The sequence below is a fragment of the Pristis pectinata genome, chromosome 13 (genome assembly GCF_009764475.1).
Source record: "Pristis pectinata isolate sPriPec2 chromosome 13, sPriPec2.1.pri, whole genome shotgun sequence".
Classification (NCBI taxonomy): domain Eukaryota; kingdom Metazoa; phylum Chordata; class Chondrichthyes; order Rhinopristiformes; family Pristidae; genus Pristis; species Pristis pectinata.
In genome coordinates this window covers 42086791-42103295 of record NC_067417.1, presented here as the reverse complement: position 1 = coordinate 42103295, position 16505 = coordinate 42086791, and the positions used below count along the sequence as shown (strand labels likewise).

The window sequence follows — 16505 nt, the reverse complement described above, 5'->3', positions numbered from 1 at the left end:
AAGGTGGCAAGACTGCCCTCCAAAATTCATCAAACTGGTTAGCACAAAGAATGGCCACTTGGACAAGTTGCCAGGGAGAGGCAAGGATCCATAGCACTTCAACTGAGCAAGAGCAGAGATAAAAAGGGATGGAGAAAGTAAAGAAAACACCACCTAAATCACTGTCACAGCCAAGGAGGCCAACCAAATTGTATCAATGGAACCTCGTTACCCAACAATAACTGGAGGCAACACTCACCAAAGAAAACACCCTGAAATTCAAAAGTGTCTGTCGAGGGCAATGGGCTCCCATTTGTCTGGGTGGAAGTCAGAGACGCAATTGAAGGGGGAGAGGATGGAGACAGAGATTCAGGTACTGAATGTACTTCTGAAGCAGTATCACACTGTATGCTAGAGCCTTGGCAGATGGAGCTGTACTCAAGCACCAACTGCCTGATGTCCTCTTCCAGTCTGGTAACGTCATCATCTCGGAGGTGGTTGGGCTGGAATCGTGAAAGAAATCTGAATTATTAAAAAGTCGGGTCAGCTACATCAAGATTCTGAGAAATCAGGCTAAAAGGCTTAATGTTACTTTGCAACAGCCCAAGGGAAAGAAATACTGTACATTAGTGTTAGACACACAGAATATGGTTCACAAGCAACACAAAAAAGGAAGTTTTCTTTATTTACCACCATGTGTATTATACTCTGCACAATTTCTGATTAACTGAAATGGAAGACTTGAACTTATTGTTTTTTTTACATCCTTGGAATATCTTTAAAGCCCTTTTTGTTTAACCCACTTCCAGGATTTGGACACTGCTGGCAAGGCCAGAATTTATTGCCCATCCCCAGTTGTCCTCCAGAAGGTCATGGTGAGCCTTCTTAAACCACTAGTGAAGGTGATCCTACAGTGCTGTTGGGTGATGAGTTTATCTGCTCTTACCTGGACTTTCATATTTTAAACATTCGAATTAAGCCCCCCTTTGGCATCCTTTGCTATGAAGGGAACAACCCTGGATCATTTCACCCCTCTTCACGACTAAAATGCTCCTGACCTGCCAATACTTGTAAATCTTCTCTGCGTATTCTATGGTTCTATCCCATCCTACCTGCAATGAGGTGATCGGAACTGCATGTGGCATGTTAATTGGAGGCCAACTAGGTTCTACTCTTAAAGAAACAGTTCCAGCGTAACCTCTCGCATTCTGTGTTTTAGCCAATTAAGGAAAGTATCCCATACACCTGCTTAACCCATCTGTCTTGCTGCCTGTCAGCATCTCTCTGCACTGTTAAGCATCATATATTTTCATGTCTCGTTTGCATTCTGCAAGTCCATTACCTCACACTTTTCCAATCCAAATTCCAGTCCACACTTCCATCTTCCAACCCCCTCCCTCCCCCACCCTGACCAGTCCTCTGATATCTTCTGACAGCTTATAACTTTCTTCCTTGGTGTTATCCATTTAAATGTTGGCATCAGCAGATGTTATAATCAAACCACCCCCGCCCCTCCCCCATAGCCACGTCCAAATTCTTGATATAAGATCTGTTCTCATTTTCCACAAAGGATAGAGGCATGGACTTCCCATAGATAACAAAACAAATTGCTGATACCACTCAGAGCCCTCTCCTTTGTTTCCAATGCATCCCCAACACTAACATGCCCCATAATGTTCTAAAAGCATCAACATACATTAATAAGCACATTAAAATAGTTAAATATCTGAAAAGGAAATATTAATTAAACAACTATTTCCGCTGAAACTTACAAACACTGACTGAGGCTAAAAATCACAATGTGGAGCTAGGTAGAGGAAGACCACTCTCTATTAGTAAAGTGCAGGGAGGGAGCCACCTAATACAAGGGGTTTGGAAACTGATCAGCATATGACTAGCTCCTCAATGTTTACGCGTACATGGAGAAATACAAGAGGAGGCCTGGGGCCAACCTCGCGAGTACGTGCATCTGAGGATAGCAAAATCAGCAGATGACGAGGACTGAAGAAGTACAGAGGGAATGTGCACCGAGACCCATGGAAGCTCACTGCCAACGGTCTCCCAGTCACATAACTCTCACTTCTGTCAATTCTGCATCCACCCGTGGATCACACAGGGTCTTTACTTTACTGACTCATCTGGAACGGTATCAAACACTCTGCTAAAATTGTTCTTTTATCAATTGCCTTCCATACATTTTCTTTGGTTACCAACCCTTCTGCCATGAGAAATAGTTTCTCCTTGTTTGTCAAAACCATTCATGGGCTAAAGCAACTATTCAATCGCCTCTAAATCCTATTTGGTCCAAGAGGAACCACCACAACCTCTCCAATTCGGCCACTGTGATATAATTCTAGTAAATCCCTATCATACCTTCTCCAAGCTCGTGCAATTCTTCCTATAAATCTGATGCTCAAAAATCCTACATTGCCCAGCCAATAACTAGCCAATGTCTATAATGGTTTAGCATTAAGCCTTTGTCATTTATTCCCCTATGAGTAAAGGGGAGGAACCCATCTGCCTTTTCCACAGCCTTCTCAATTTACCATGCTCCTAACTGTTTACTACATTTCTGATATTTGGCTCATTGGCACTCTGTAAAATCACACTCTTTATGCCAAGGTTGAGCTCTTTAATACAGATCAAAAAGTGATCCTAATACCAACTCCTGAAGGTCAGCATAACATCATTTCCCTCCAGTCTGAAAGTTGCTCCACAATCCTGTTTCCCAACCAATTTCCTTTCCATGGTGCCAATGGATGAAAATAACATGGAAGAAGGATAAGCACTGGTGTAACACAGGAAATATAGCCAATTTGCATAAGGATCCAAGAACAGCAATGCAATAATGACCGGCTGATTAGTCTCCCCTCAGGAAATGTCACTGAAACAATCAAGTGACAGTTCTCTGAAGCAGTGCCCTGAGTTGGGCTACTTCCCGCTGAGGAGGTTTAATATTGCAACCAAAAGACCGTCTCCCCCCAGCCTTGTCACCTTGCAACCAGATTTAAAATACTTTGCAGAATTAGAGAGAAGGAGGAATTTTTTCCAGAAGGTTTTAAGAACTGGAAGATGTTGCCTTAAAGCATAGTTTCCACAGAAACCTTCAAAAGACAGTCAGACATATATTTGGAGGAGGAGGAGGAGTTTACATACTATAGGATAAAGGTAGGGCAAGGGGCTAATTTGGACAGCATTCTTTTTTAAAAAAAAAGTTTGCAGAGAATCAAATGAACCTCCTCCAGTGCTGTAAAATGCTATAATTCTATACCTACCTCATTTGCCTTGATGTGTTTTATGCAGCTGTCTGGCTTATTCAGGATATCGTCTAATGTCACTGGGCCAGCCTTCAGCTCCATTGTGAAAGCTGTACTGGGGATAGACTGGGTTTGAAAGTGATACACTAAAGCCTCTTGGAGACTGCCTCTTTCGTAACTGTGGAGAAACTTCCTGCATTTTACTTCCTCTGTAAATTTCAGTTGAAGTCCAAAAACACTTCCGTAAACTTTCAGGATTTCATAACCTCCACCACTGCCAGTGGCATCTGCAAAGAGAATTGCAAGAGATCACTCTTACACAAGCTGGATGTAGATTTGGTTTGCCTCCTGAAATCGCAAGCGAAGAGCGTGGAATTGTCACTGGAAACACAAACTAACTAGAAGCTACAATGAAGGTGGCCCACCTTCACTGTAGCTTCCAGTGACAAATTCCAAGCTCTTGGATTTGAATTGATTAGCAATTCTATCTGCTACTTCTCAGCCAATTCCCTCCTTTTTGTATCCCTTTGTGCTTCTAAAGGAACCTTTGATTTCTATTATGCTAACATCAACTGTAAATTTCAACTCCCTCTAGGCCAAATCTAAATGATTGATTTGCACAATATATCGAGCCTTGTGGCACACACCCTTCACTTCTCACTCTAGAAAAAAATGGCACCAAGGTGTGTACCCTAATAGTTTTTTTATTAGATACTTAATTCCTGTCCCTTAACCTTTAAAAATCTCCCATGTGATGTTTTTTCCAAGGGCTTTCTAAAGTACGCTATCATTGTTGTTACCTTTTTAATATCAGAGCACAAGAAACAGGAGTAGGCCATTTGCACTTCTGTGCCTGCTCCAGCATTTAATAAAATCATAGCTAATCTTTTACCTCGTCCCTGTTGATGCACTGAGCCCTCATCTCTTGAATATCTAAACATGCATCCACCTGCCTTGAATACACTCAGTGACCGAGCCTCCATTAACTGGTTCTGTCTCCACTGATGCTGTTTGACCTTCTGACTAACTTCAGCAATTTGGTTTTGTTTTCCTCAAAAAAAAGGGCATCTTCCTGCAATTCTTCCCAGCCTGCCTCCCACCAATTATCGTCAGCTCTCTATCATTATTCATCTCCTGCTCGGTCTCACTGCCTTCTGTAGCTAACTTTACAAATCTCTCTTCCTCCCCAAATTTCTCCATTAGTTTTCAACTCCACTTCCTTCCCACCTCTACAATAACATTCTTACAAGTGATGCAAAACCAAATTTAGGTGAAAAATCCACTGTGGTTTCTATCCTGGGAAAACAGTGAACTTTTGGTACAGGTTGCTAATTTGTGTGCTGAACATGGTTTGCTGAATTACTCCAACAGAGGCCAGAATCTGTTTCCAGCTAGAACCAAGATCAGCTTGTACAAAAGATGCACAATGTCAACTTAGGCGGGAGCCATCTCTTAATCAAGTCCTGATTGCCTAAAGGAATTTTCCTGACTTTCTCCCCTCAGCGTCTGGGTTTTTGTGTCATTTCTCTCAAAGGCATTTGGTGGTGTGGGTGTCTGTACAGTGTTGCACAGGATGTTTTTATGGCTCTGGCTGGATCAGTGGACCTTTTCCTGAATACGATTACTCATATCTTGCAGATCTCTAAACAGCTGTGATCTTGCTGAAAGTTCTTGCTGTAATGAAAATAAAATAATCAGCTTTTAAAGCAAATAAGACCTGATAAACTATCTCCCAGCAATCCTGTTTTTCAAAATCTAAATACCAATTTGGAACATGGAACATTAGATGTTGAAAACCTGTTAACTGCAATACTCTGATACTTTGCTTCAATAAAGTACAATCAAAGTGTTCCTTCAAGAGGTGTTAAAATCATGGACTGACAAAGTTTACTCATTTTTTATTTCAGGTATGCCACTGACCATTCATAACATATTGCACTCACTATTGGACAAAAGGTAGATCATCTTGCAATGCAGCTTATTTACACTAATTGACAAAAAAATAAAGACAGAGTCTAGTACAGGCACCAGAAAGTTGTACCTTACCTGCAAGAGATAGTTTCAGAGCTTTATAAATCTTCAGCTGCATCTGTGGGTCTCGGTAGAGGTCAGACAGATCGACCTTGTCTGAACGGATGAAGAGAAACACACTGCCTACCCAGCATGGAGACACAGGGTCCATTGTCGGTCACTAAAACAGAAAAAGTAGAGCAGTTATCCACACCGATGATCACACAAGAAGTGGGCCCTGTTGGGACTAGGGACATGGTAGGCAAACTAAATCCACACACAGATCAGTTACAGCGGTCATGTACAGAAACACAGATCCTCTTCCAGCATTGTCAACTATGAGTACTGTTACAATGCTCAGGCACAGAAGGGCTGAGGTTTGCCCACAATGAGTTAATTAGCCCCAAAGCCAATGTAATCAGCCAGAGGTGCATTGGTGAAGCTCTGCTACTAGATGTCAACTAGCAAACTTAATGCAATGTCTGAAAGCACGTACCATCAGGCTCAAGGACAACTTCTATCCAGCTGTTATAACGGACCTCTTGTACGATAAGATGGACTCTTGACCTCACAATCCATCTTGTCATGGCCTTGCACCTTATTGTCTGCTTGCCCTTTCTCCATAAGTATAACACAATGTTCTGCATTCTGTTATTGGTTTTCCCTTGTACTACCTCAAAGCACAGATGTGACGAAATGATCTGTATTAATGGCACTCAAAACAAAGATTCTCACTGTACTTCAGTACATGTGACAATAATAAACCAATTCAATGTTCACTTAACCCTTCATTCCCTCCCCACACACACCTGTAATGTACTCCATGTGAATTAGCAGAATGGCTGAGATTTAAACATGCCAATGGCACACATACCAGACATGTGCCTGCCTGTCTCCACATTAAAAGGTTAAATGAGGACAGAACTTGTGAAGACTGGGCCACACAGGAAGTGGAAATGGCTGCTATTCGATTCAAAGGCTGCTTACTGCAGTATTGCAGCTTGGTTCAACCCAACCATTGATTTCTGTGACCCAGTAAACAGTCAAACATATCACCAGACTGACAATTGGTTGTGCAAACACCAGGACATGAAGCTGGTCAGCAGGAGGATGCCATGCAGTGTGCAAATTGGAAGAATGACACATACTGGTAAAAGTCTGTGCAACTTTTAAGATACCATTTACCTTCAAAGGGCAATAAAGCTACAAAGTTAATTTTAATTTGAAACAAGAGAGAATGCCTTAACCTTCTTACATGCCATGTTACCAGGCAAACAATCTCCATTTAGTCTAAGAGCAAACCGAATCAAAGCTGATCTGTAACCCAACTCCACAATTCTACACCTCCGGCTGGTCAAACTATGCCTGAATGCTCATACAGTGGTGCACCATGTACTCTGCCCTCAGGCTCAAACCATCTGGAACTATTGACCAAATCAGGTCAAGGCTGATCTGTGACCCAACTCCAACCACCTTTTCCTTTCCCCTATATCTCTCAATAACTTTTGATGATTTTGCCCAGGTTTACAATTAACAACTGACCGAGCATCAATCAATTTCTTTTCCCCCCATTATTGGAGTTCCAAATTTCTGCAGTTCTTTGAGTGCTGTTCTCTGGGTTTGACCTGGAGGTTTCAGTGACTTATGAAAATCAATGAATCCAAACAGCACAGAGGGAGGTCACTGAAGCCATCGAGTCCATGCCTGCTCATAGTACAGTGCACTATTCTGTCCTTTTTCCCCATTGGAATGTTACTTTCCCTCAACTACCTATCCAATTACCTTTTCAAAGCCCCAGCAGTTTAGTTTCCAGCATTCCCACCGGCAGTTCTCTGCAAACAAAGTTACTTTCCCTCACATTCGCCCTGTCCAGCCCTCCTTTGTCTACCATTTTGAATCCATTGCCCCAGTCCTCAACACAGCCACCATTAGAAACCTGAGGGAAGTGAGGATGGAGAATGCAGAAAGGCTCGCCGTAACCTTACAAACCTCTCACCTGCACCATCTAAACCAGTCATCACCTTGTAGGCCTCTGCAAATCTCTCAGCTTTCTCTGTTCCAGGAACAACCCCAGCTTCATCCTGCAGCTGAAAATCCTTCTTCCCTCTCTAGGACCCAAGTGTGGCAACAAGAATCCAATGCAATTCTCCAGTTGTGGTCTAAGCAGCATTTTATAAGGAATCAACTTCACCTCCCTGCTTCCCTACGCTACACTTCTATTTATGACGCCCAATATCTAACGAATTTTACCAATCACTCATAACATGTACAAATCTTTCACAGTAGCAACACTTAGATATTCAGGTCCTTTTGAGAACTGTGTCATTTAGCCTCTATTGCCTCTCTTTCTGACACCGTCTCATTCACACTTAGAGTCAGAGTTGTACAGCAGAGAAACAGGCCCTTCGGCCCACCACTTCTATGCTGACCATCATGCCTGCCTACACTAATCCCACTTGCCTGCATTAATTCCATATCCCTCTATGCCTTCCTTATTCAAGGACCTGTGTTAAATGTTGTTACTGTTCCTGCCTCCACCATCTCCTCTGGCAGCTCTACCAACTACTCTGTGTGAAAAATTTACTCCTTCAACTTCTTCGCATTAAAATGTCAGCTGCCACTTACCTGCCCAATCTGCTGTTTATCCACATCCTCTTGCAGCTCAGCACTAACCTCGATGTGATGCTGTCTGCAAATTTTGATATTTTACTTCATACACCAATCTTCAAGTCATTAACGTGCATCAAAGGAAGTGGTCCTGACACACATCCCTGGGGAAGCCACAGTCTACCATCCTCCATTCTAAAAACAATTGTTTACCACAGCAGTCTGCTTTCTGCCCTTGGGCTGATTTTTATCCAAACTACCACCAATCCCTTTATTCCATGGCCTCAGTTTCGTTAACCAGACTTTCATGAGGGACTTTAGACAAATGCCTTCTGAAAATCCATTTAGATATTAGCCAAACTAACTTTGCCCAAATGCTTATTAATTCTTTTACCCTGTTTAACACCTCTGAAAGCTTCCCCACCACAGAGATTAAACTGACTGGTTTATAGTTGCTGGACAGGTTCTTGCAATGTATTTTGAACACGATCCTTCAGTACCTCCCTTGTATTTGCAGAGGACTTTAAGATTAAGGCAAAACTCTTCTGACTGACCACCCACACTTCTCTCAGCAACCTAGGATGCATCACATCCAGATTAGGTAACTAATTTAGCTGTCCTATTACCTCCTCCTCATCAATTTTCACTTCATCCAATGCTTCTCCTTCCAAGACAGCAGCAGCAACCATTTCTGGGTGAAGGCCAACACAATGGATTCACTAAGTATTAGTGGCTTCTGTGCATGGGTTACCTTTCTAGTTCCTAACTGGCCCCACCCCTTTTACTACATGCATGCTGAAGGGTTTTGGGTTCCCTTTTATGTTAGCTGCACTATTTTCATCTCCTCTCTTTGCCCATCTCATTTTCCTTTTCAGCTACCCTCTCAGTTTATTACATTTAGTCTTCTCACGTGAACCCTTCGAGCTCTCTTTCCTTTGTCACCCAGAGAGCTCTGGCTTGCATTTGAAATCTCTCTTAAAGCAATCTCAGTGTTCCCTCACAGAGCTACCTGTCAATTTTTACTCCCACTTTTGTTGCCTCTTCCCACTGGAAGCTCTACTTCAGCTTGCTCCTTTCCCTTCTCTATTACCAACCTTAACTTGTGCCGCAATGATCAACGTCCCCTTACAACTGTGTCTCAGGGGATCTCCACACAAACTCTGGATCACCCGACCCTACAGCTGGACAGGCGTCAATAGGAGCCCACTGCATAAAACATGTCAGGGTCGGTTCACTAGGAAAGTTCCCCTTTCACCTTCCTAACTTCACTCTTGAGAGACAAAGCAATTATCCTCAACATCCAGCCAAATGTATTTCTATCTGCATCGTCAATTCCCTTTAATACCATGAAAACTTCAATCAAATATGCTTCATTTTAGGGAAAATGAGCCCGACTTTTGTTATCTCGAATCATAATTAGATTATTAGAGATAAAATTTTGTTCTGGTAAAGTTATACACTGCACTCTTCACACTAATATATTATTCCAAAGTGTTGTGTCCAGAACTGCTCCTGTATTCCAAGGGTTTGTGGAATAACTCTGCCCTGATCCACTCGACATGATGGCTTATGTTGGAACAGGCCTGCCATTGCTACTCATTAACAGGGAACCATATGGCCCATGGATGGGAAAATTGTCATCCATCTGGTCAGACTGAATTGGAATTGGTACCCTGAAGCAAAAGGCGAGAGACAATAAATGCTCAACACTTACAAGAGGACAATAAGGAACACCTAAGGACACAGCAAACCAAAACCCACCTGCACTGTTTCACCAAACCCAATGTCCATTCACGCAGCACGGTATTTACGTACAAGCAAATGCCGGCAGTTTCCAACTGCAGTCTCAAAGCTCCGTCAGTGTGCAATGTTTGGACAGGCCCTTCCTGCTCTGGGTACATCCGGTAAATAAATGGAGCAAGCTTCCTGCTCAAGCCTTAGGCAGACAATGTTCTTTCCACCTTCTATAACAACTCCCAGTTACAGCAAGCACGCAAACTGTAATTCCCACTCCCTCTTCCAAATGTCAGGGCACATTCATTACATTTTTAGAAAAAGCCTCCCTTATTCCTGGCTTTTTTCTCCCTCTAGTGGTGTATAATTAATTTCTAGCTTCCCTAGTTTGGAGCCGACTCTTGACGGACCAGCTGAGATCAAGAACGTGCAAACTGTGGCACAGCCCGGCAGACCAGAGGAACCACTGGATGCTCCACTGGGAAAACATGCAGATTGAGCAAGTTTGACCCGCCCAATTTCAGAGCAGCAGGTCACTGAGCTCTTTCCCTGACTCAGACAGAATAATACAGTACCTAGGGTGAGGAGCAATTCAATCAACAGGCATAAAAGAGAACTAGTGCCTTCTGCTGTGGAGGTTGACAGCAGAATCGCTTTTTCTACTCTCAAGACACATTTACATTTGGTTCCTTTCAGAATATCACAACTTTAAAAATGGGGTGCCCTGCAATTGTCCCCTTTGCAAAGGAGCCCGTGCATGTGAACTTCAACTGGGTAACACTGAGAAGGAGGCACAAGAAATTCTGCGGATGCTGGAATCTGGAGCAATACACAAAAAGTGCTGGAGGAACTCAGCAGGTCAGGCAGCATTCAGGGAGGGAAAAAAAACCGTCAACGTTTTGGGCCGAGACCCTTCATCAGGACTGGAAAAGAAGAGGGCAGAAGCCAGAATAAGAAGGTGGGGGGGGGGGGGGGGAAGGGGGAGGAGCGCACGCAGGCAGGGGATAGGCGAGTACAGATGAAAGGGAGATGGTAGGTGGGTGGGGGAGGGGGAGAAGATGTAAGAAGCTGAGAGGTGATAGGTAGAAGAGGCCGAGGGCTGAAGAAGGAATCCAGTAGGAGAGAGCAGTGGACCATGGAATAAAGGATGGGGGAGGGGAGGAGAGGAGATGGGCAGTTCATCAAGGTGGGGGAAGGGAGCCACAGGAATAAGGGAAGACAAAGGAGTGGGGGAAGAAAAGGAGGGGTGAGGTTACCGGAAGTTAGAGAAATTGATGTTGAGGCCATCAGGTTGGAGAGTCCCAAGGCGGAATATGAAGTGTCGTTCCTCCAACCTACATCTGGCCTCACAATGCGAGAAGTGCAACTTATAAACTACCTGCCATGAGATTGCACAGAACTTATGTTCTTCCTAGTGTTAAGTCCCTCTGTGATCTTGCCCTCACAGTCTGCTCAGGCCTACAGTCCTCAAAGATGTCATTCTCACCCATGTGTGTTTAAATTTCCTTCATGTCACTTTTGGCTGGCATGCCAACAGCATGTCTCTCCTCCTCTAAAACATTCCTTAATGAAATGGAGAGGGAAGGTTTAAGCTTTTGCATTTCTCGTCTTAAACAACAGTCAAATTTTGTTGGATAAAGCCTTACAAACATACAAATTAAGAGCAGGAGCAGACCACTCTGTCTTTCAATTCTCCTCCACTGTTCAATAAGATCATGGCTGATCTGATTGTAAATTCAACTCTGCATTCCCACCCACTCCTAGTAACCTTTCCTTATCAAGTTGCGACGGTATCACTGGGTAACCTCCTCTGACGCTATCCTGTTATCCCCGAAATAATGTAACGGGAGCCTCTATCCACGTTTAGATCTTCTTTGAGTCTAAGGAGGGATAGGCTTTAAATGCTCCTATTACTTCAGTTCATTGGGTGTGAGTAGGTAGGGTAGGCTAAATCAGAGGTTAGCAACTTTACCAGTGGTCGGTTTAATAAGAATGCTTCTCCTTGCCAGAGAAAGGGTCTAGGGTCTGCCTCAGGTTGCTAGACAAAGGTGGATTCATTATCTACCTTCTACCTGCACTATATTTCTACTGGTTAAAATAAAGAAGGCATTGACTCTAATTCAAGATAATAAAATAAAGGTAATATTTATTGTCTTTGCAGCATTTAGCAATTCATTGAGCAATTAAGTTTATCAAAGCAAATACATAAGATAACAATCAATCCTCCTTCTTAACTCCTATCTTATCATTATACAATTAATAAGAAACATACTTACAAGTCACAAAGAACATTGTTCCTTGAGATAGAGGGTTCTCTCAATCGAGGTGCCTTCTCAGGTCTTCCTCAGAGTTCTCTCTCCCCTCAAGGACTCACAGTGAGTCTTTATATATCATTTTCTTATAGTCAGGTTACTCTACACTTATCTAAGTGAATCACATCACTTCATCAAGTAAAGGCTATTACTTTACTAAGTATCATAAGTGAGTCATCCTGTTACACTTACCCAAGTAACTTATCATCTAGATTTCCTGCAGTCTAGGACCAGACGTCCTATGGCCTTCACAATCTAAAGAACATAACACAATTATATTTCTTTAACTTAATCAGCTACATAGCAATTATTTATCTAGTATATTATGGGTACCGCCACAAAGTGTCTATCTACTACTGCCTTATAATATTCAAAGGCTCTGCTGCCACACCCCTTTGAAGAAGAGAGTTCCAAAGACTCAAGTGAGATAAAAGAATTTCACCTTATCCGTCTTAAGTGAGCAGCCCCTGGTTCTAGATTCCCCCACAGGAAACATCGTCTTCAAATTCACCCCGTCGTCCCCTCAGGATCAATTTCCTTCTTGCTCTTCAGTATTTACAAGCCTAGCCTGACTGAGCTTCCTTCTGAAGACAGACTGCCCATTCCAGCTATCAGTGCAGCAAGCTTCCTCTGAACTGCTTCCAACACATTAACACCCTTCCACAAACAAGGAAACCAAGACTGCACACAGATCAAAGTCCAGATTACACATAATAAAACTTCCCAAGGAAGTTTTTTTTATTACCTTTAAGATATTATATAAATTTTGTAAATTAACCATCTTGGTTTGCAATGGAGGCTTCTTCCATTGCAGCAAGCTCCCTAATTAACACAGTTACTCCTTCAGCATCACAATCCTTGCTGTCAGCTGAACTCTACCCTGGATTTCAGTTGAAGGAAAATTCCCATCCCTACTAAACAGCTACAATTCCTGGGAGGGGCGTCTTTTCAAAGATTACAAAAAAGCAAGCTATTAATAGCTCAATTCTCCTGACTCATCACCTGATTTACCATAGACCCACAGTGCCACCTACCAGGAGGAAGACAGAGCTACAGCCACAGAAACATTCTCCCAGCCGAGCCACCACCATCCCTGATATACAAGTATGAATGTGATGACATTCCTGCAGGAATTATGTATCAGTTAATGTTACAGCTTCAAGGGGAAAGGTTTTCTCCATATGCAAAACAAACAAACTTAATCTATCCCATAATTAGGTGATTTGCAAATCAAATTTCAAGTTTAAAAATAAAATCACACGTTAATATTTCTTAAAAATCCATTAAAAAATTATAGCTAACATAAACAAGCAGGCTGCCAAATATCTGATTGACTTCGAGTCAGGGATTAAACTAAGATTAACAAATGGTTTAAAAGTAAACAGTACAAGTGACCAACAGGAGACCAAGCCCGAGTCTCCCCTTGATGCATCCAGCAGAAATTTGTCTTTTGTTGCTATTTCAGGCCAACAGAGGATATCTATCCGAGAGTGTCCAGGCCAGTGGCATCCTCTCAGCTGCCTCCTCATATTGGGACACAAATGATGGAGACAATAGTGCCATAGGTTCCTGAAAGTAACCTGACTGGTTGCATCATGGTCTGATACGGCAATTCGAGTGCACAGGAATGCAAGAAGCTGCAGAGAGTAGTGGACCCAGCCCAATACATCACAGGCACATCCCTCCCCACCACTGAAAGCATCTACATGAGGTGCTGCCTCAAGAAGGCAACATCTATCATCAAAGATCCCCACCATCTGGGCCATGCCCCCTTCTTGCAGCTACCATTGGGCAGGAGTTACAGAAGCCTGAAATCCCACACCACCAGGTTCAAGATCAGCCACTTCCCTTCAACCATTCCATTCTTGAGTCAACCAGCACAACCCTAATCACTACAGTTGAGCAACACTATGACCACTTTGATCGCTTTGCACTAAAATGAACCTTGTTTTTCTTGTGTTCTTTCTTGTAAAAATTGTGTATAATTTATATTTAATTTATGTTTTTCTTGTGAATGCTGCTTATCTTAAGCTATGTGCCTGTGATGTTGCTTCAAGTTAGTTTTTCATTGCACTTGTGCATACATGTACTTGTACATATGACAATGAACTCAACTTTGAATATAAATTTTTTTAAAAATGTATTGAGAAACTATTGAGCCTTTAGATGTAGATTCTGTAGCTCATTGAAGGTATCCACAATTTCATTTATAAAGAAACTTAGAGTCATCAGCTTTGAAAAGGTGAGATTCAGGTGTCTATTTCTGTCATTCACCAAATTGAACCATTACAAAAATGGAATTAATTTCCATTTATACAAAATATTCATGTATAAAAACTGCACAAGATGCTTCACAGGAGCATCATCACACAGCCATAGAAACTTAAGACACACAGTCAAATATACAAGAAGCACCTTAAAGAAAAGGGATGAAGACACAGAGCTTCTAGGAAGGAACTGCGGAGCTTAGAAGCTGAAGACATTGTTACTAATAGTGCAGAAATCATATCTGGGGATGCTTAAGTGGAGATACCTTGAGTCATTGTGCTGCATGAGGCTGAAGTGAGGGGAGAGGCAGAGTGAAAACAGGGAACTGCTTAGGAAGCAAGGCAGCATTTGATCAGGAGCTAATGGAGACCCTGAAGTATAGAATGAGGAGTAATTTATCACGCAGCAGTATGACCAATTTCAGTTGACTTCAAGTTTATAGTGACCAGGCACCTGGACTCAACCATTCCAATGCAACACCATGGGCAAGGGTTTCAGTAAGAGCTGAGGCAGGGGCAGACACAAGGGATATTAGAGAAATGGAAAAACACAATCTAAACAACAGAGATACATGCTGCATCCAGGGTCAAATACAATACCAAGATTGCAAACAGTCTGACTCAGTTCCAGATGACTGCCAGAAGCCACGATTAAGTTTGTTGCCTGCAAGGTGTTTGAAGAAACAAACAATCTGCTGGAAGAACTCAGCAGGTCAAGCAGCATCCGTGGGAGGAAAGGAATCGTCGACGCTTTGGGTCAAAACCTTGCTGACCCGCTGAGTCCTTGCATCAGATGGTTTGTTGCTCCAGATTCCGGCATCTGCGGTGTCGTGTCTCAACAGTTTGAAGACACTAGCTTCAGTCTTTCTGATATTTAGCTGGAGGAACGTCTGTTCACATAGTGCCATCTATTAAGCAGGCTGACAATTTAGGAGACGATGTAGAGATCAAGTGAAGTAGTGGTGAAGGCAATTTGGGTATCATCACTTCCCCCCCCCCCCCCCCACATAGAAACTGCCACCACATTCTTCCATGTCATGGCTGAGGGGCAGCGTGCAGATGGGAAGAAGGAAAGAGCTTGAGGATTGATTCTGGGGTTGCAGAATTCAACATCGAGTCCTTGAGTACTGAGAACTTCAGGTGCCTTGATTTCTCTGTATCAGTTGTCCACCTCTCCTCATTTGTGTTTTCTCTTCTCTTTCCCCTCTGGGAGTGGAGGACATGCCCAGCCTGACCTGCTGGGCACATCCTCCTGCACTGCATTTCACAACAACTCCTACATTCTTTTGTCTATATCCTTTTGCTATATTCTCCCCATCCAGCTGCTCCCATTCAGTCAGCAAACAAGAAGCCGGAAGAAATCAGGTCAGGCAGCATCCTTCCCCCATCCTTCCTGCAGCTTAACAAGCTTTTTTTTTGACTGACAAAGGGTCTTCAACCTGAAGCATTAACTCTGCTTCTCTTGCCACAGATGCAGCCTGACCTGCTGAGTATTTCCAGCACTTTCTGTTTTTATAATACTGTTTTGGAGTGGGAAAAAGAGAAACTAGCAAAACAGTTGAAGCTAAAGCTTGCGAGTTGACAGCCCATTTAAATAAGAAACTTAAATAATGGTTGCGCCAAAAAAAATCACAGCAATCCTTAGTATACCTCCCTAATGATTCATAACCTGGCAATTCTATTTTCTGTTTCATGTTTCAGCTACAACATTTGCTTCCTCGTCTAAAAATTATAGGTTGAGTATCCCATAACTAGCTTGAGATTTCAATACAGCGTTATCCGCGGGACACAAAAATGAAACTAACCAACTTTCAGTGATTTATTCTAGTGCTCAAACCAATATTCTCCTCTTCACCAAAAACGCGGTTATTTCCCTGGCTGCTGCGTGTGAACACAAATAGCTGACTTTTCTTTTACACCTGTTGTACTGTGGAATGTTAGAAAACCATAAGGTGTTACACAAATGTAAATATTTCTACAGTTGACAAAAAACCCAATTCTCCTAAAACAAAGTCACAAGTTTTGAGATAATAAAACTGGACATCAAATGAAAAGCATAAATTGTTACCTAATATCCTGTCTAATCCACACACAAATAAAACGACTAATAGGTTTTTATTCGGTTAGGTACTGCAAGCCAGCATAAGAATTGTGCAGCGCGAATAACGAACGCAATCAGATAAACACTGATAACCGATAAGACAATCCCCTACCCATTCGCTCTCCTGTTTTAATAATCTGCCTCCAAGACGCTTTCCCCTGGGAATCCAACACAATGCGTGGCTTTTGTTCAAGTAACCACAGTTACGCCTGGCCTCTAGTGGTTAAATCAACCCGAG

General features: G+C 42.6%; 1 protein-coding gene across 7 annotated transcripts in view; it reads right to left on the bottom strand.

The window, feature by feature from the left end:
• The window catches only part of tradd (tnfrsf1a-associated via death domain), a 30340-nt gene extending 13835 nt beyond the window's left edge, over positions 1-16505 (bottom strand). Inside the window, exons 1-5 of one of the 7 annotated variants that reach the window (XM_052028537.1) lie at positions 16380-16495; positions 12092-12154; positions 5283-5427; positions 3255-3523; positions 239-482 (exon numbers count right to left, since the gene is read on the bottom strand). In XM_052028537.1, coding sequence (XP_051884497.1) covers positions 239-482; positions 3255-3523; positions 5283-5418 — 649 coding nt within the window. In that variant the 5' untranslated portion in view covers positions 5419-5427; positions 12092-12154; positions 16380-16495. Of the gene's footprint in view, positions 1-238; positions 483-3254; positions 3524-5282; positions 5428-7871; positions 7932-9614; positions 9727-12091; positions 12155-12341; positions 12361-12933; positions 12995-16379 lie in introns of those variants that run through there. The other 6 variants (XM_052028536.1, XM_052028540.1, XM_052028539.1 and 3 more) reach the window with 6 other exon arrangements.